This window comes from Thunnus thynnus, chromosome 9 (genome assembly GCF_963924715.1).
Source record: "Thunnus thynnus chromosome 9, fThuThy2.1, whole genome shotgun sequence".
Lineage (NCBI taxonomy): Eukaryota > Metazoa > Chordata > Actinopteri > Scombriformes > Scombridae > Thunnus > Thunnus thynnus.
Window position 1 is genome coordinate 5,348,061 of NC_089525.1, and position 19,672 is coordinate 5,367,732.

Consider the following 19,672-nt stretch of genomic DNA (forward strand, 5'->3'; position numbering starts at 1 on the left):
ATCAGAGGTGCAAATCTCACTCTGTGTCACTCTACGTTGCACGCCGCACTTTTGCCCCAGTTGTCATGGCTGACATGCAGCCATCTGAGACGGGCAGACTGAGGAGGCTGCTGCATTTCTTCTGAGTAATTGGCATTCCACAAAGCAGAGAGAAGGGTGCACCGTTCCCAGCGGCACTGCAATGCCGGGTCGATGCGTGGAGTGAACGGAGCAAGCCCCTTTTTCAACTCCAAGTGCAAAAAATCCTTTTAATATGTTGTCCCCTTATAGAGGACGTATCAGATATTAAACTGATAAGAACAGATACTACACTTGATCTTAGCCAAAAGGCCGAGAAGCGATGAACCCTTGCTGTTTGCTGCCCCGCCCCACCTCCTGCACAGTTCTGGCTCGTCGTGGTGCAGTCGTTTCAAACGACCGCAAGAACGACTGCCGCTTGGCAGCTCCGCCCAGGAGCTCCTTGGTAAGTAGGTAAGTAAGTAAGTAAGTAAATAAGTAAGTAAGTGAGCTTTTGTTCATACAGCACTTTTTAAAACACACAGTCACAACGTGCTTTACAGACACATACACGTGCAAAATCGAAACAGATGGATTAATAAAACAGACAAACACCACACAGAGAGAAATCAACCAAAATGAAATAAAACAGGACACGGGAAGAAGAAGGGAGGTATGTAGAAAGGCTTGCGGACGTCAATGGCCTTTGAGGCGTCTTTGAGGGAGGGACGCCCCACAACAGGGTTAATGTGGGACCTACGGCTAGTTCTGGTTAGAAGTCTAGCTGCTGTATTTTGGATTAACTGTAAACGTTTTAAAGAAGACTGACCGAGGCAGGTGTAGAGGGAGTTACAGTAGCCTAACCGGGAGAAAATGAACGCGTGGATTCATTGTTCAAGAACAACGGGGGACAATATAGGCCTTATTTTTGCAATATTTCTTAACTGAGGAAAACAGGACTGGACAAGCTCATTAACGGGACGGTCAAGCGTCGTATACTGGTCGAAGGTGATACCTTTAGAAGACCTTTGGCCGTGGACTTAAACGTTGGGGTGAAGCGGGCCAATGAACTGAGTAGCAGCGGTGACAAGGATCGGTGCTCCCACGCATCTTGTTATGGACAGCTGTTTTTGCTTTTCACAAACACACGAGGCTCTGCCAAACTGCAAAGCCTGCCAAAAATAGATTTAACTCGTGGGTGTTCCTCTCCACGGAAGTCTTTAGTAAAAGGCGAAAGACTTGTACGTTATGAAGAGAAACCAGAGTAAGTACGGCCCGCTCCTCGACAGCAGCCCAACGAGCCCAGTCGTCCCAGCCACAACCTTCACGGTGAGCCTCACTCGCCTCCCGGGCCACACCCATTCCCCTACCCCGCGCTGCGCTTCAGGGAGTTTTGGGCGCCGGGATTGCTCGTCTGTCACGTCGTTGCCACTAGACCTTCTGGGGCCTGTACTACGAAGCAGGTTCAGCATGCCGGGGCTGGCCTCCCCGAGCCTAACATCGGCCACCCAGATAACCAGTACTAGGAAGCTGCCTAGCCACGAGGTCAAACGCGACAAAGAAGACCAGGAAATGCAGCCAAAGTACTACCGTCCCCCTCAGGCGCTCGAGAGGAGCAGGAGACATCAGAAGCGGATCAAAATGTGGAAACGCTTCACGATTTTGCGTGTCATCCTTTCGCAGGGGCCATGCTAATCTTCTCTGTATCGAATCCAATTTTTCATACGTGCTGCCGTAGCAAGCACACAAGTCCTCAGGCGCTGCTTCCCTTTTACTACCCCGTGGGCAGAATGACCCCTTGACCGCGGTGCAGTCTGGAGGACAGTGGGCGGCACCATTAAGCACGACAAGCGCGAGGGATGGGGCCTTTCTGTCGTTGACATCGGTGTGTTTTCAGTTGCTATCAACTGCCTGCTACTTCTTCGCGCATGCTTGTGAAAATCACAAAGTGGGTAAGGCCTCATGCCAAATGAGGGGGCCACGCACAATTTGTCTGTCACGCAGGAGGCTTCATTTGGGCCCCAAAGCTAAGCATCCACTCCTATCACGCATGACAGGACGGCTCTGAGCATCTGCCTGTGGACTCATGCCTAGGATAAGCCACACTGCGCAGAGTTCTTCATGCCAAACCTCTTAAAAAATTGGTGATATCGTGCTACACAAACAAAATTGACAGGCTGAGCACTTGGCGTGTGTCCGACCTTGGTTGTCGCCCTTCTCTGAAAGCCAGCAGGGGGTGCCGGACTAGATGGCCCATTGGGTCAAAGTTTTACTCCAGGCCCTTTTTCGGGTAAGGCCGAGCCGACGACATTCTTGAGAATGTCGCGTTCGGTATGCACAATATATTTTCTACATGTAACCGGCAAGAAACTTTGTCAGAGAGCAGGAACCTGTGATTGACATACCCCGCCGCAATGCTGAGGATTGGTTTTCAGACGCGGGCTACCAGACAACAAAAGTAGGCAGGTGGCCGCAGACACTCCAGTGAGGACAAACGCAGGGAAAATGCTGTGCAGATTCAACGTGTATTTCGCAGCTCTTTGCAATACGGCAACGTTCCCTCTCTGTCATGTTTGTCTGCTAATCAAATCAGAGGTGCAAATCTCACTCTGTGTCACTATACATTGCACGCCGCACTTTTGCCCCAGTTGTCATGGCTGATATGTAGCCATCTGAGACGGGCAGACTGAGGAGGCTGCCGCATTTCTTCTGAGTAATTGGCATTCCACAAAGCAGAGAGAAGGGTGCACCGTTCCCAGCGGCACTGCAATGCCGGGTCGATGCGTGGAGTGAACGGAGCAAGCCCCTTTTTCAACTCCAAGTGCAAAAAATCCTTTTAATATGTTGTCCCCTTATAGAGGACGTATCAGATATTAAACTGATAAGAACAGATACTACACTTGATCTTAGCCAAAAGGCCGAGAAGCGATGAACCCTTGCTGTTTGCTGCCCCGCCCCACCTCCTGCACAGTTCTGGCTCATCGTGGTGCAGTCTCATGCGCGGGGTTTATCTCTGTATCCCGTCCTACTATCGTCCTACTTCTATGTTATCATGTAATGTAAATATAATTTAAGTCATTTGAACAACAGTCGGTAATCTCAAAAAAACGCGTTTTTCCTTATCATGTAATGTTAATATAATGTACGACAATGGCATTTACTCGTTTGAACGAGCTAACATTTCGCTAACGTCAGCCAAACGGTCGATGTTAAAATGTGAAAGGTCGATGTTAAAATGTGAAACGTCGATGTTAAAATGTCAGTAATTGTTCAGATACACCAAGTGCTTTTAATTGTCAACATATCTTGAACTTTTGTCGTCTTTCCGACCATATCTGATGTCTAAATACCGCACGCGCAGCACAACATTACAATATTGCTGGTATTTTACACTTTTTCCGCCTGCAAATCAAATGAAAATACCATTCAGCTGTATGTGTAGATGTGTTTGCATGTGTGTATCTGTCTGTAAGTATTGAAAGCATTATGACATAACTACACTCTTATTACACACTTAATAGGCTCAAGTCATGTGTAATGCGATCATTTTTCAAAATAAACTCTCTCAAATAAACCATTAGATTATTATTCTGTGAGATTACACAGAAGTAATTATGTTTGTATTATAATAGATTTATGTTTATATTCTGTGTGTTTAACAATTATTTTGTTAAAACATAAAAAAATTGTTTTATCCCAATAAGATAAAGGCAATATAAATAATATTCTTATTTTCTGACTCTTTGCAGAATGGATTTCAGCCCAGTCTTTCCCACCCAGCCATCGTCGGCCGAACTCACCCTCCAGCCTTCCCCTTATGCGTCAAGGCTGGCCCAAGCCTACCACAGGCAAAGGTCAGCTGTGGCGTATCAGGTGAAGATGCCTGAGAGAGTGAGGGAGGAGGCGAAGGCTCGGGTCCTCCAGGCTGGAGGAGACCCTGAGTGCTGGCAGCTGGTGCTCAGTGAGAGTGAGCTTCAGTTTGGCCAGTACCGGGGTCAAACATTTAAGTGGCTTCTAAGCCACGATGTGGGATACACATGTGCCATCCTTGTGTCCCACCAGAAGGAGAGGGAAGGCGGGAACACGTCCCAGTCGCCCCTTTCCGCCAATAAAGACGCCCTCACCTCCTACGCACAGCTGTTCCCCCAGATGACGGGAGCCATCCAGCAGCGTAGGATGCGTGAGGGCACTCTGTCGGTGAGGGGCATGGACCAGACGCTGGTGGGGTTCGGTGCTCGTGCCAGGGAGACGTACCAATCCCCGTATGAGTCAACCAGCAGCGAGAGTCAAACGTAAGTATTGCAGGTGACAATGTGTGATGAGGTGTGACCTAATGCCTTGCTTTGTTTTGTTGTTGTCATGTCTGTAGCTACGTGCAGTGGCTGAGGAAGCAGAAAGTGAAGGTGGGGTCCCGGATGCACACGCTGCAGGCATACATGCTGGGCCGGGACATGGCTGCACAGCAGACGGCACTGCAGCCTCCATCGAGTAAGTTCACATACTGCTTAAGTTTACATACTGCTCCCAAGTATTGTCATTCTGAGCGTTCATTTGTGTCATGCACACAGGCGCTGCTGCATCCGCGGACCCCTCAGAGCCTTTGGACGACGTGCTCCTCGCCGCCGCCATGGAGGTTGACTCTCAGCGTGAGTGTGTATATATATATGAATACAAACATCCCTATTTGTGTATCAGCGGTAATAGAGTGACAAGAGTGAGTGGCCCTGTATTTCACAGTTGTCAGGGACGCCCCACCAGCTGTCTCCCCGCCTGGACCCTCCCTGCCGCCTGCTGTCCCCCTTGCTGGCGACGGCCCGGGGCAGCCGGCAAACCTGGCCTCCACCTCTGGCGCAGAGGTAGGTAGAAGTGAATTGTTGAGTTGGTCATATGAAACCGCTTGATTTGAATCTTTATATTGACCGAGCGACTCTTCACAGCTGCTGCCAATGAGCTGGAGGCTGACACTGCCGGAGGAGCAACAGGACTGGCTGGGCTGGGCCTTGTTCACCAGAGGTGCAGGCGGGCAGCTCGTCCTCACCAGCGAGCTCCGCCGGTGAGTTCCCCCCCGGAGGTTCCCCCCCGGAGACCGGCCCCTCTACACGCAGCCCCCCACCTCGGCCCACGCCTTCTTTCAGAGCCGGTTCTTCCTGTGGGCGCCCTACAGGATGTGGGCATACAGGCTTGTATGCCCCTCCTGTGGACGCTGACTGACCGGCGCTGGCCTGTACAAGACCCTCCGGAGGGTCTTGGACATGAGCAGCTGGTACTTCATGGGCACGGAGTACCTGGAGTGCTGATCATGTCACAGGAAGTATGCGGCGTGGGCGCAGGACATCTTGGAGCAGCTGGACCTGGCACACCAGGAGCGTTTTTCAGCTGTTCTCACGTACAAATAAGCAGAGATATGATTGATGACCGACTGTTTGAATATATGTAATATCTGTACCTTTTGCTGACCGGCCGTCCTGTGCTTCTCCTCCCCTCCAAACCCACCCCACAGGTTGTCCTGCGATAAGACGATGATTGGGCTGCTAAAGGAGCGCACTTTGGGGAACAGTGCGTCTCGCCTCCGCGCTGCTTTGGTGGAGCAGCACACCAGAGAGTGGATGACGCGGTCGATGACGTATCTTTCTGTGCTCCGCAAGCTTCGCGTACCGGGGGTGGCGCAGCAGCGGCAGGTGTCCCTCCCGCCCATGCACTCGGTACCCAGTGTACCCTGGCTACTGTCTGTGTATGCGAGGGAGGCCCTCACTCGCCTGGAGGAGACAAAGGCCAGGGTCACGTCCATCTTCGGCAACATCTTAAAGATGGACTCCACCAAGAAGGCAAGCTTTGAGTATTGTGAAGCATGCACTGTAAAGCGTGCCATGTGATGTGATGTGACGTAAAGTGGCTGTTTTTTTTTTTAATGCCTCTTTCCTTTCCCGTGCAGATGACAAAGAAGCTTGCGGGTGAAGCCGCCGGTACAGCCGCCTGGGTCACAAACGTGGGCAATGAGTACGGGCAGGTGCTCATGTCTGTCCTCACGGACTCCGAGGGGGGCAGACTTTTGCCTATGGTGGCTGGACTCATGCGGCGGTACAGAGACGTTGGAAAGACCCCTCCTCAGGTCTTGTACGTGGACCGGGACTGCTGTGCCGACACTGGACGCTGCAAGGTACGCTGCGGCCCTTCATTAAAAACACACTCAGTCATGCATTGACTGAGGCAGTCTATAAAGATGTATTCCGTTTTGTTGACAGGTTGCAGCCATGTCCCCGTCTTCCGCTGCGCCAGAGGCTCCACTTCCCTGGAGTCATTCCACCTCCACTTGTGCCACTTCATTCCAGGTGAGTGTCAAATGTATACATCTGGAGCACAGCGTACGGGCGTGTTCAGCTTGTGGTGTGCGTGTGTGTTTATTTTTTACCCTCTCTTTCTTGTCACAGGCACGTCTGCCAGCGCCCTACACTTTCAGGTGTACCTGCTGGAGGGCCTGGTGAGGTGGAATGAAAATCGGGCCAGGGCAGCAGTGGAGGACGGCCAGAGGACGACGCTGTGTTGCTACAGTGCCCAGCTGCAGCAAGGCTTCAACCAGCTCACCCAGGAGTTCCTTGGTTTGACGCTGGTTGAGAATTACACCCAGCCTGGGGAGTACACAAGTAACCTCACTAGGAAGAACTCTTTTGGGCAAGCAGGCGGGGACATGCAGCTGACAGCTTTAATAATTGTATAGTAATCGCATATGTTGTGTTAATTGTTCAGGGGAGCTCATCGGGGTGGAGTACCTGTACTCCCAGACGGGCGCTGTGCTGCAGCAGGATGCAGCCTGCCACCCTGCCTGCCTCGCAGCCTGCCATCCTGCCTGCCCCAAAGACTGCCCGAAACATTGCCCGAAAGACTGCCCCACAGCCTCCCCCATAAACTGCCAGGCTCACAGGCCTGCCCCACAGCTCAAGATTCATCGGAGAATGAGGATGGCGACCAGATGATGAAGCAGATGGCTGCTCCTCCTCCTCCTGTGGCAGGAAGAGCTCCACCTCCCTCACCTGTTGTGAACATTGAAAATTTTGTAGCTGGGTGTTTAAAGCAGCAGCTCAGTGAACTGCGCTTTTTTGTTGTGTTGCAGCTCCTCCTGCCGGGAGCTTGGAGGAGCAGCCTGCCTCCAGAGCAGTAGGACTGGGTCAGCAAGGCCCTGTTTGTACCGGACCAGACAGGGAGGGCAGTCCTGTCTGAGGAGCTCCAGCTGTGGTACCACACGCCTGGTCCCCAGTCGGTTTACAGCCAGCGTCCCTCCAGCCCTGAAGCCTTCTTCCAGCGGCCCTTCTTCTTCTGGGCTCTGTATCGGATGTGGCTCTAACGCCTCAAGTGTCCAGACTGCAAGCACAAGCTGACCAGCTGCGCAATCTATAAAACGATGCGCAAAGGACCCGGTACAACCAGAAGAGGAGGGACAAGACAGCAGTGGAGAGGAATAAGAAAGAGCAGGAGGAGTGTGTGAAAGAGGGAGAGAGAGAGATGTGTAAATATGCTTTAGCAATGTTGTACTGTATGCAGCCATGCCCCTAAAGCCAATTGAGTTGAAATGGATATCTTTTATAATGTTGCACTGCATGAATGTTCACTATCATGCATCACTCGGGTGTTCTCCTCATCACAGAGATATCAGAGTACAGAAAAACAAAAAGTCACAAAGGATCTGCACTGACATAGCAGCGATTGTTTTGTGAGATATACAATGCATTGGACCATAACCCTAACCCTCAGTAACACTGTGACATTTTAAGATGTGTTCAGATGTGTTTCTACTTTAATTGACGTTTTGTAAAGACACAGATGTTCTCAGGTAGCCACCCTCCCTCCTGATAAAGGTGCTTGTTAATGTGTTCATTCTGAATACAGTATGCACTGTGCTGGACCTCAGTTACACTGTGAATCCCTGATATTAAACTGTGTTCTGCCTCAAGTGCTCTGTCTGATGTATACACTGTGTTGTTACAGTTGGCTTGTATTCATCACTGCCTTGAAAGGAATAAATTTAGATGCATTTTCAAAGTCAGATTCTCTTCTCTGTCTTCTTCCATTATTGTTTGCAAGATTCCAGTTACACCAAAAAACAGAATAACACATTTTTACAGATGTAATGAAACATTTACTACAGAGATGCTGCTGCTACTACTACTACACAGCTATTACTGCACATGGACTTTTCTAAACACATAGATAGGACAGTTTCTCACACTAAAGCCTCGCCCCTGCTCTCTGTGTCCACACACACACAGGTGAAGTCTTATGAAGTGGCTTGTAACCTCCTTGTATACATGCTAATTCACACAGGTATAGTCTTCAAGTCTGGCCCTCAACTACCTGTCCCCCAACTGCCATACCCCCTAGCCCTCACTGATGACCATTGGCCAGATGAAGTCTTTGAAGTGGCTTGCAACAATTACCTGCCCCCCACCTACCCACCACCTGCCATACCCCCTAGCCTACAGTGATGACCATTGGCCAGAAAGTGCTGCTTGTTAAATGCAGAGAGAGAATGCTGATTGGTTGAAGGAAACCTGGTTCACAGGTTATTTGGTTCAAAGAGCCGCCTGACATTAACCTGGATAAGTTCGCTGTTTCACGCACACCAAGCTGCAGAGCTTTTTGTCTTTGTATCGTTCTCTCAGGTTAGTGCTTGATGTATGACTTTGTCACTGTCTCATTGTAATTCTCACTGTATTGTACTGCACTACACTGCCTGTTTGAACATTAAAATATGTACTTTTCTTCTGTGCAGGATGGAACACAGAAAGGCTACAAAAAAAACAGGCACCTGGAGCAGGAGGCTGACAGGAAAAGAAAAGGTGTGTACAGTAGCTGGCATACTTGTGCAAACATTTTACATTGCATTTCATTACATTTCAAAAATAGTAATTACTGAAATTACAATTTGATGTTCTCTTGCCAGACATCAGTGAAGCTGAGGAGGACAGCAGTGGCAGTGGCAGCGGCGGCAGCAGCCACAGCCTGTGGCAGCCACAGGACAGGGCAGAACTCAGTGAAACTGAAAATGATGGCAGCAGCAGCAGCAGCAGCTGCTACATTATTCCAGTTAGACTACTCATGTTAGACTGTTTTAATTGAGAAGAAAAGTACTGTATTATTAATGTTTACACTGTTCCAGATGCATGACAGAAAAGCTGTTTATTTAGGACTAGGCTATTCTACTTAAATTAATCCACTGTTGGGACAGGTAGGAGTGTGTTTGGTTATTAGTAATAATTAATAATTATCATGGATATTTATTATTTATGAAATCAGGATATTGTTAATATTAATCAATAATTCAGGCACCTGAATTGTTAAAGAGCCTCACAGGGGAGACACAACTGTCAGATCTGTGAAGAGCACAGTTGGTTATTGGCAATAAATAACAATTATCAGTGATAATTAATTAATTATAAAAATCAATAGAATTATTAATATGAATTAACAAATACGGGGCACCACCTGGAAACCGGGACCAATAACCAAAACAGGGTAGTCTCATAAAAGAGTTCACCTAGAATGTTAATACCTGAGGGATATCAACATTCAAAGGTGAACAAAGAAGGGTTGAATTCGAGCACTGACCCCCTCAATCAGCCACTTTTCACAATATGTTAAACACAATAATGACAAAAGAACTTCTCTTTAAAGATGTAGCAGTGTTTATTAAACTTAGCAAAATTGACAAAGTTAACAAATGCTTCATTCAAGAAACAAATATTCTAAAATCTAATTCTACCAAAGCAAAAATAAACAACTATGTACAGGGTTGTACACATGCAGATGAATGTGTGTGTGTGTAAGTGTGTGTGTGTAAGTGTGACAAGCTAGCGACGTGATCTGGCGTAATGACACTGGGGGTTTGGGACGCGGATGTGACTATGGGAGGAAGTCACGTCACGCAAGAACCAAATGGCGGTTGTGGGCGTCTTACACTCACCCAGTTCCATGTAAAACACACGTGTCTGATGGTAGATAAGGACATATGGAGCAGCTCTCTATCCAACATTATCTGACCGTCAGATGTGTAAGAAGATGTGTATGTATACGTGCGTGTGTGCACGTGTATGCAGGTTAGTTGCAAGAGAGGGAAGAAAGAGGAGGGAAGCGATTGTGAGGGGGAGAGAAGCGGTTCCTTTGTCCACAGAGAGTACGCGTATGGACGGCAGTCTGTAGCGCACGTTGGCTAGTGTCTGATCGACAAAGCAACTTACTTTCTCCCTCATGGTGGCACAAACACAGCAGTAGTCCCGAGCAAACACAAAAACAGTCTAGCGTGGTGAACACGACTAAACAGGCAGCAAACTTTAATTACTCCTCGGAGTATAGCAGGACAAATGGACTCGGCGGTCCGTCAATTCACACAACAAAACAATGGTAGCGATAAAGCTCAAAAAGCTAAAAGCTAAACAACAACACTGATGCTGAACACACAATAACACTGCCTCTGCCCAGACTTAAGCCTCTTACTTGGAAAGCGAGTAGGGTGTGTGTGTTATGTCTGTCTTTCGGTCTGGCTCGGATGCTGACTGTGCCGTTCTCGTGCTGTGCAGGTTTCATGGTGAGCTGATTGTCAGTGGCGTGGCGGGGAAAACAGCAGAGTCGACTCTGTTGACGTGGGAAGGGGCAGGGAAGTTATCCACGTCTTCTTGAAAAAATCCTTTTCTTCCTTCTGCAGGCCATGAGAGCGCTGGTTGCAGCAGCAGTCTCTCTTGGATCCAGGAATGGTGCTCAAGTGATCACGGGCAAAATCTCATCTAATCTGGTGAGGGGAGAGTCTTTGGTCAGTGGGGAAAACACGTGCGAGGGATATCTCCGTTAGCGAAGCTCACAGGAGGACAAAAGTTCCTCCTAGATCAGTTCGACATGGACAGGCAACGTTTCTCTGTGTGTGTTCGATTTTAAAGGGGCGGTGATGTCATGGCTGTGTCATCATGACACTCCTTATCAGGCTTTGTTTTGCATGCAGGCCTTTCTTTGTGTGACCCCATGGTTGAGGCCCAACACACACTAAACAAATGGCCTTTTGAGACGTTGCTTACATCCAGATTAATTAGCTCTAGAGTACAGAGTCTCAGAATAAGTTAATCAAGGACTAGTCAGATCATCTTCTGGAAGCCCATTTAGATTAATGATGTGCACATAGTACTAAGATGAGGATGCTATAAAAACCTGGGCTGGAATACTTCTATATAAGCATTAAGTACTGTGTGGAACTGGAGTTAGAAACCTGACCCAACCAAAGAATGGACAAAGGTGAAAGAAAACATTCAAAGAATTTCAGTGAAATTGAAAAGACCCTCTTTAAAGCAAATTGTGTTAAAGTACCAATGACAATAAAATTCAGGAACAGAAAACAACAAGAGGAATGCATGGACTGCCATTTTGAATGAATTCAACTCCAACTGGACAACCTCAGGTAAGATTATTCATTGTTGGCCCAATTTTACTAATCATTCACTTTGAAATTTTTGTTTTCTTATGTAACATAACAGAAATTTAACATAAACACTGGGGTAATGTGCATCCCCACGCCTGTCGGTGCCTTGTGCTCAAGTGGGCTATCTCGTTAGGCCTTTCTGTGTGTAGTTTGCATATTATCCCCTCTCACATGGGTGTCTTCCATATAACATCAAAAGAACCCCCATTAAAAACATGCAGAATGTTCTCTTGTCCTGTCCCTTAAATGATTGGACATTTGGAATTGGTCCCCAGGTGTTGGATAGGGCTGCCTACTGCTGGACTGATTAGATGAAGCTAGAGGGTGAACAAGAAATTTGTCTATGCATACCCGCTGTCACCGAGTATGATACCACTATGTTGTCCCTCTTCAAAATGAACGCACAAAGAGGAGTTCACTAGCAAGGACCACACCATCAACAAGATGCGTTTGGATGATTTATTGAGGAAAACAATTAACGTGCATAGTTCTTTCAGTTGCTGACTGCGTTGTGGGGAAGCTTACGGGGAATCCGCCGCAGCACCCGGGCAACAGCGGACCCCCAAAAACCTCCAGTTACTTAAGATAAGGTTGAGCCAATCTGAGATCTTTGAGATTTCGATGGGTGTAGCGATGATTTGTTTGGGAGGAAAGATGGCCCATGAATTGTATGAAGGCTGAAAGTGGCGGCTCTGGTCTTGAAGGACTGTCCGGCGAAATTAATTGGAATTGCAAGTAATGCGTTGGTCTCAGAAGGATTAGCAGAGATTGACTTTGAAGTAAAATTAAGTATGGCTGACCGGATTGATCCGTTTTGGTTCGATTTGAGTAGTTGGGTCAATTTTATTTAATTGGCACCAAATCACGAATAAGTTATCTTTTGGCGTATTTCGTATATAACGGGTCAAGACCATACTCTTAATTTATAGAGACCCAACATTCCCTCATCAGTAAGCACTTAGCGACGGGGGCGAGGAGAAACTCTCCTTTAACAGGAAGAAACCTCAAACAGAACCAGGATCCAGGTGGGCAGCCATCTGTTTTGACTGGCTGGGTTGAGAGAGAGGGAGACGGTGTCATCCGAGAAATATGGCAAGTCCGAAAAGCAAGAGTAGCAGCTTGAGTCGGAGTGAAGAGTTGAGGCAGTGAATTCAGAGCATATGAGCTAACCGAAGAACGCAAATGAGAATGTGACTTCTAAATTACGAGCAACGTGAGGAATGCAATATCTGGAGCATAGTGTGAATGCTGACTGACAGCAAGTCGGCAGTAAGAGGAAGGCGGCAAGGATTTTTAGCTCACTCTTGGTATAAAAGTTCTATGAGAAGTAAAATTAAATGAGAATGGTAAGAGACCGGGCCCGGCTGTCCGTTAGGAGATAAGAGAAGAAGTTGATGCCGCTCGGGTAAACATGGATGGTATGTGTTTTGCTGGCCATCACAGAAGGGCGTAGGTAATGAAACTGTCACAGTAACAAGATTGAACGATGGGTAGGTTATGCTGTATATGTTGTGAAGCAATGACACTGGATAGATCTCATGAACAACTGGAGATGTTTTAGAGAATTTCCTGAAACTGCGTGATCTCGGTTGGCCATTTGGAGGGGAATCATCATCTACCATGGAAACCCCCAAAAACTGGCAGAAAGGACAGCACATTTACAGAGCTGGTGTTGTCTGGGTGTTTCTGCTGTGGTCGCTGGGAGTAGGTGCAGGGGGCACTGACAACCCAGTGCCGGACGCGTTACTGATATGATGTAAGAGTAGTTATGATAGTATTTGGTAACCCGGTGCATGTAACAGCGGACGATACCGAAGTGATGGTGGATTAGCAGAATTAGGAACTTGCAACCTGGTGCATGTAACAGCAGACGTTACTTAAGTGGCGATAGATTAATTGTATTAGTAACTTGTGACCCGGTGTGCTCAACGACAGACGTTACTGAAGTGATGTTAAGAGAAGTTAATGCAACCCGGTGCACATAACAATATATGTTACTCACATAATGTTAAAGTTGTTGCAGTATTTGGCAACCCAGTGCACGTAACAGCAGACGTTACTGATGTGACGTTAGATTAGCTGTATCAGTAGCTTGCAGACTGGTGCACGTTACGTCAGACATTACCGAAGTGACATTTGATTTAGTTGTATTATTAACTTGTAACCTGGTGCATGCAATGACAGACATTACCGATGTGACGTTTGATTTACTATTGGTAACTGGCAACCCGGTACACATAACTATAGGTGTTACTGAAGTGACGTTAGATTAGTTCTAACAGTAGCTTGTAAACCAGTGCACGTGACAGCAGGTGTTACTGAGGAGATGTTAGTTATATTAGGAGTTTGTAGACCGGTGCAGAATAACAGCATACGTTACTGAAGTGACGTTAAATAAGTTGCATTAGTAGCTTGCAACCTAATGCATGTAACAGCAGACGTTACTGAAATGGCATTAGATGAGTTGTATTAGTAACTTGCAACAACAGACGTTACCGAAGTGACGTTTGATTTAGTATTAGTAACTTGCAACCCGGTGCACATAACAATATATGCTACTGATATAATGTTAGAGTAGCTGTAGTATATGGCAATCCAGTGCACGTAACAGGAGATGTTTCTGAAGTGATGTTAGTTACGTTAGTAGTTTGCGGACCGGTGCAGGTAACAGCAGACGTTACTGAAGTGATGTTTGATTTAGTTGTATTATTAACTTGCAACCCAGTGCACGTAATGACAGGTGTTACTGATATGACGTGAAAGTAGTTATAATAGTATTTGGCAACCCGGTGCTCGTAATAGCAGACGTTACTGAAGTGACGTTAGAATAGTTGTATTTGTAGCTTGCAACCTGATGCATGTAACAGCGGACGTTACTGAAATGGCATTAGATTAGTTGTATTAATAACTTGCAACGACAGACGTTACCAAAATGATGTTTGATTTAGTATTAGTAACTTGCAACCCGGTGTACATAACGATATATGTTACTGAGATAATGTTGTAGTATTAGTTGTAGTATTTGGCAATCCGGTGCACATAACAGCAGACGTTACCGAAGTGACGTTTGATTTAGTTGTATTATTATTAACTTGCAACCCAGTGCACATAATGATAGATGTTATGGATATGATGTTATAGTAGTTATAGTAGTATTTGGCAACCCGTGCACGTAATAGCAGACCATACTGAAGGCACGTTAGATTGGTTGTAGTGGTAACTTGCAACCCGGTGCACGTAATAGCAGACGTTACTGAAGTGACGTTAGATTAATCGTATGGTAACTAGCCACCCGATACACATAACGATAGACCTTACTGAAGTGACATAAATTAGCAACTGGCTAAATGGTGCCAGTAATTACGAATGTTATTAAGTGACATTATAGTTTGATTAGTAACCTACAACCCAGTGCAAGTGACGCCAGACGTTACTGAAACAACGTTTGAATAGTTATTATTAACTTGCAATCCGGTGTACATGGCGATAGAATTTACTGAAGTTATGTTAGATCAGTTGTATTAGTAAAGGCAAGCCAGTCTGGTAACTATGATGGAACTTGAGGCTTCTAGAAAAGCATTGGCGATGTTTGCTGCACAGGGGGAAATACGACCTGGCCCCCAGCAGGCTGTGGCCGTGGAGGCAGCTGTGGATCTGTGACGTCACGCTAGCCGACTTTGATTGGCTCTGGCGATGAATCCGGAAGTGCAGGAGGTTCAGTGATTGTTGTTGACACTGAGTAGAGATGAAACAGTCTGACTTTATTGTCACTGCGGTTGAAGGGAGTGCCTATCCTTATAGGAATAGTTGGAGGCAGGCGACAGTTCAGTCTCTGATGTCGGGCTCCGTTTGTGGATGTAAGGACAGCTGAATTGAGAGGAGGGCGCACCATGGTTTCACCGTCATGTGTAGTGACCCGGACTGTAGGCAGCTGATGAGAAGTTGAAGCCGCCTGTTCCCGCGGCTTTGACTGTTGCGTCCACGGTTTCGAAAATGTATGTCATCAAAATCATTCAGTGGGTTGCTCCTGTCTATAAGCAACTTTCTTTCTTGTCTTGGTGGTGGTCTTTGATCATCATTGAATTAGTCAAGGCAATCCATTTCCCTCTATTGTTAAGGTGAACCTTGAGGCAAGTAGCTGTTGATCTGAAGTTAAACCTGCCTCTGGCCAGGTTTAATTTAAGCCTTCATTTAGATCTGGATTAGCTCTAATATTTCTTCTGGAAATCCAATTGTTGAAATCAAGACTAGGGCAAGTCTGGGACTATTTTAATACATGTCTGAGAAAGCCATTTCAGTAAGTCCAGGTTTAAAATGTGATTAAGTTTACAACCGGGCTTAATCCCTGTACAGGAAGCCAGCTCTTAGAGAACTAATGTGGGTAGAATATAGGGTGCTTTTCATTACGCTAACGTGTCTCCTCGTTTGCCTCACTCGCGTCTCTTCCTCGTGCTTGAGCTCCTCCCAGCGAGGATGAGAGAGAGAGATGCGAGGACGGAGGAATTTAATTTATCAAACGGGACGTCCTCGCTCACTCCAGTGTCATTTTGAGGAGACGACAAGTTATGATGACGCACTTCACCCCCAGAAATTCCTAAGTAACAGTTTAAACTCTAAAGTTTGCATTTAAAATTCATATACAATTAATGAACACTTTACACTGTTACTTAATAATTTCTACATATTGATAGCTGGAAGGAAAACATCTGATAACTGATAGCTCCAATGTTTGATCATCATCATCATCTGGCTGTCACAGAATAAGACATGAAAAGACAATTTAAACCTGTTAATTACTGAAAGAACAGAATCAACATAAAGGGACAATAGAAACAGCTGTAGCCTGCAGAATATGTTTAAATAAAATGTTGCTTATTTAGTTGTAAAAGTCCAACATGCTTTTCAGGCTCAGGATGATTTTATAGGAGAAACAGCTGTGCAGCGTCATGTTTTCCTAAAGGAGCTGAGACGTACTGAAACAGAAGAAGAGAGGAGAAGCCTTTTGGCTTATGGAGGAAAGTAGTAGTGTTTTTATGATTGATTCATGATTCAGTAATTTTTATTTTATAAATAAATAGGCTATGAGAAGATGCTGTTGTGCTTCCATTCCCTCTCCACAGGTAGTTTTCCCGATCTGCTGTATTACAATAACAGTCTGACTTTTTACTGTCCTGTCAGATCAGCTGACCAATCAATAAACAGATTGGACACTAGAGAGTGTTTCCGTCCGTTAAAAAACTTCCGTATAGGATACACCTGTGTTTCCTCGCTCTAAGCTCCTCGTCTCCTCCAGGTGCATTTAAGGGATTGGAAGATCCTCCATGACGGCGGAGGGAGAACGGTTTCTGGGTCACGGAGGAGAGAGGACACGAGGAAGCATAGAATTAGCGAATTGAAAAGCACCCATTGTATTTTTTTATGTGGTTGTGGGGGTGAGTGTGGTCAGCACTCAGCTGCAGGAAAGAAGGGTGTGCAGATGGCTCATGAGAGCAGTGCCAGGTGAGTTGATTGGCACAGCTGGTGCTTGTTGGCTGATTGTATTCTCCCTTTAAATGCAGTAGTGTGCTGGACCTCAGATGACTGCTGCACACCTTAGACAGACAGTATGGTGGTCACTGGAAATTATTTGGCTGAATCCAGTAAATATTATTTGTGAGACTGGGTGACTTAAAGTAACTGGAAAAAGCACGGTGGAAGTGTTGCATACTTATGTTAAGTGTGTGTGAGCAGTTGTGAATAAAAGGATGTTGTCTGTGATCGGACTGTTGTGTCTGTGTTGTGTGCTGAGGGAAGTCAGTCACTGTATCTGAAGAGAAAGACTGTGTCAGCAGCTCTGTGTTCAAACTGAGTCCGGAGAAACCAATTTTTCTAGGTTTGACTACAAAACTAAAACTTGCAATGATAGAATATATGTATTGTCAAAAAGGTATCTTATTATGGTGTTTTTTTGTTTTTTTTTTCTTAAAGATTTCTCAGATCATCTCTTAGTTAAAACATCTTTGTTCTCTGGAGCCTCAGGTAACAGACGATTTTGGAAACTTGCAGACAAAAAATTAATAACAGAATTAAAGCAGGAAATTAATCAAATAATCAAACTAAATATACTAGAGAAATCTGATTAAATTATGGGAAATGGTAAAATACAGGATAGGAGATTTCTTTAAATTTAAATGGAAAAAATGAAATAAACTTAAAAATAATAAGTATGATGCACTAATAAATCAGTATATTGGTTTAAAACAAATGAAACATCTATGTCAGGTGAAGAAACAATGACAAATTTAAAATCACGGATCATTTTAATTATGAATTATAATATTTATATGCTCTTACTTCAATGTTGTTTTGTCCTGATTTAAGATCACAAAATCACCAAGAAATAAAGATGAAATGTGCTCTGTGAAAAGAAGAAAAGGGAAGTTATTAGAGAACTATGTTCCATTGCCTATAAGAAAATAGAAACAAACACTAACATTGCGAACTCCTTTTTTTAAAGACTGTCCCCCCTCGTCAACCTTTACTTCACTCCTTGGTGAAATAAGAAAAGATGAGGTGGTTCAGGCCATCAAACAGTTAAATGTTTGGAAATCCCAGTTCCAGACAGCCTGCCCATTGAGTTTTATCAGTTATACATTGATGAAGAATTAAACCCGCTCACATCTATGTGCAATGCAGGTAATTAGACATCTGACTATTATGAATACTGACCATAAAATATTTGCTAAAATAGCTATGAACAGACTAAATTATATTTTAGAAGAAATTATAGACAACATGTGCAATCAAAGAACAGGTGATGTGGGATCTTTGTATTTAAAGAGAGATAATACACAAACCTAAGGATGCAAAAGATTTTTACATTATGGGTCTTCATCCAAAAGAGCATTTGAATATATTTTGAGAGATTATTTCTGGTCGATTATGAAAACATATGGCTTTCCCAATGGTTTTATTCAAATGATCAAATGTCTGTATATTAAATCAAGTGTTTGTGTAAATGTAAATGGGGTCTTAACAGAGCGTTTTGAAGTGGAGAAAAGAGTGAAGCAGGCCTGTCCCCTGAGCCTTGCTCTATACATTCTAGCAACAAGTCCTTTAATCAAAAGAATTAACACCGACAACTGGATTACTGGCACTCGTAGGATAAGTGCTCAGGGTTGCAGCCATTGCTTATGCCGATAACTTCAATTCCATCTGTATGAACAAGCTTCTGGAGCAAAACAGGGCCCCTCTGTCCACCCCAACAGCATTGACCGATCTCTGCTCCTGGAGCATGGCCTCCACACTGGCTTCCCTGGGGCATTCCCTGCAGGTTTGGATCCCATAGCCAGCTATTTGGTTCTCTCAAACCCACCAGTGGCTTTGGATACTTCCACAAAAGACCTCCTGCAGCTAGGACAGCTCTGGTACAGGTGGTTCAGTCCACCACATCCATGACAGACCTTGGGTGTGGTGTAGTCTTTGGCCTTATGCCCCCCCCACCACAGAAATGGTCGAAGGCTCCAGCACAGGTTCTATGCTTGCCACCTTATGAACTGCCACCTTCCAGTCCAAAACCCCATCGGAGCCTACCTAGCTGCTGATACCACCTCTCCACACTGCCCCAAAAATGCAGCTAACACAAGGTCAGTCACAAAGGGGTTGAACATATGTACAGTGACTTTCCTGATGTTTGGTCTGTTCAAAATCTGGTAACAACCTAGCCTCCTTCCAGCAGACTTCACTCTTCTGAACACACACTCGTTCCTTAGGGTGGCATCAAAAGTCTATTCCTGCTGATTCCACTGGATGCAGAAAACTTCCTCCACCTTCTTTGTGGCTGTGTCCTAGGCCTGCTGCCTGCAGCTCCAGTCACTTTGGCCGTCGCTGCAGCCATCCAGATCACAGCCACAGGGGGAATCTGCACATGCTTCCTTGTCAGCAAGTTTCTGGAGGTCCATCTTTAAATGTGAGTCACTGCTTGGTAAAGCAGGACCGCCCATGCTGGCAAGTATGGAAATTAAAAAAAAAACGGCTGTTGCCCACTGGTCTGTCGCCTCACTGCACTCCTAGAGCGGATGCCTCACCGACTCAAGTGCACCACAAACAGGTCGGTGGCAGGTTGGAAGTGCAGACATGTCTCGGGAGTGCATAATGGACCTGACTGGGAGGATTTCACAAGTTACTATCCATGACACGTCCTGGAGTCTGTTTGGAAGAGCGGGATGGTTGAGGTTGCGC

At 45.8% G+C, this 19,672-nt stretch overlaps 1 protein-coding gene, 1 long non-coding RNA gene and 4 other non-coding genes across 6 annotated transcripts; 2 read left to right on the forward strand and 4 right to left on the reverse strand.

The window, feature by feature from the left end:
* Nucleotides 1–151: 151 nt before the first annotated feature.
* LOC137189979 (U2 spliceosomal RNA) lies at nt 152–342 on the reverse strand. The gene has a single exon (XR_010929820.1). It is a non-coding gene; the product is annotated as a U2 spliceosomal RNA (small nuclear RNA).
* Nucleotides 343–1,149: 807 nt separating this feature from the next.
* On the reverse strand, nt 1,150–1,265 carry LOC137190206 (U5 spliceosomal RNA). The gene has a single exon (XR_010930037.1). It is a non-coding gene; the product is annotated as a U5 spliceosomal RNA (small nuclear RNA).
* A 370-nt stretch (nt 1,266–1,635) lies between these two features.
* Nucleotides 1,636–1,742, reverse strand: LOC137190365 (U6 spliceosomal RNA). The gene has a single exon (XR_010930191.1). It is a non-coding gene; the product is annotated as a U6 spliceosomal RNA (small nuclear RNA).
* A 994-nt stretch (nt 1,743–2,736) lies between these two features.
* LOC137189980 (U2 spliceosomal RNA) lies at nt 2,737–2,927 on the reverse strand. The gene has a single exon (XR_010929821.1). It is a non-coding gene; the product is annotated as a U2 spliceosomal RNA (small nuclear RNA).
* Nucleotides 2,928–3,747: 820 nt separating this feature from the next.
* LOC137188862 (uncharacterized) lies at nt 3,748–5,071 on the forward strand. The gene is made up of 5 exons (XM_067598438.1): nt 3,748–4,289; nt 4,367–4,485; nt 4,566–4,643; nt 4,735–4,853; nt 4,935–5,071. Exons 1-5 carry the CDS (start codon nt 3,748–3,750, stop codon nt 5,052–5,054), a joined length of 978 nt encoding a protein of 325 aa, XP_067454539.1. The 3' UTR covers nt 5,055–5,071.
* Nucleotides 5,072–6,253: 1,182 nt separating this feature from the next.
* On the forward strand, nt 6,254–6,804 carry LOC137188727 (uncharacterized). Its single transcript, XR_010929493.1, has 3 exons — nt 6,254–6,326; nt 6,426–6,638; nt 6,742–6,804. It is a non-coding gene; the product is annotated as an uncharacterized lncRNA (long non-coding RNA).
* Nucleotides 6,805–19,672: the final 12,868 nt, after the last annotated feature.

Bases quoted from the DNA above. Each gene is read 5' to 3' on its own strand.
- LOC137188862 (XM_067598438.1), top strand. From the start codon at position 3,748: ATGGATTTCAGCCCAGTCTTTCCCACCCAGCCATCGTCGGCCGAACTC. The intron at 4,290-4,366 runs GTAAGTATTGCA...TCATGTCTGTAG, and splicing joins ACCAGCAGCGAGAGTCAAAC to CTACGTGCAGTGGCTGAGGA. The intron at 4,644-4,734 runs GTGAGTGTGTAT...TGTATTTCACAG, and splicing joins CATGGAGGTTGACTCTCAGC to TTGTCAGGGACGCCCCACCA.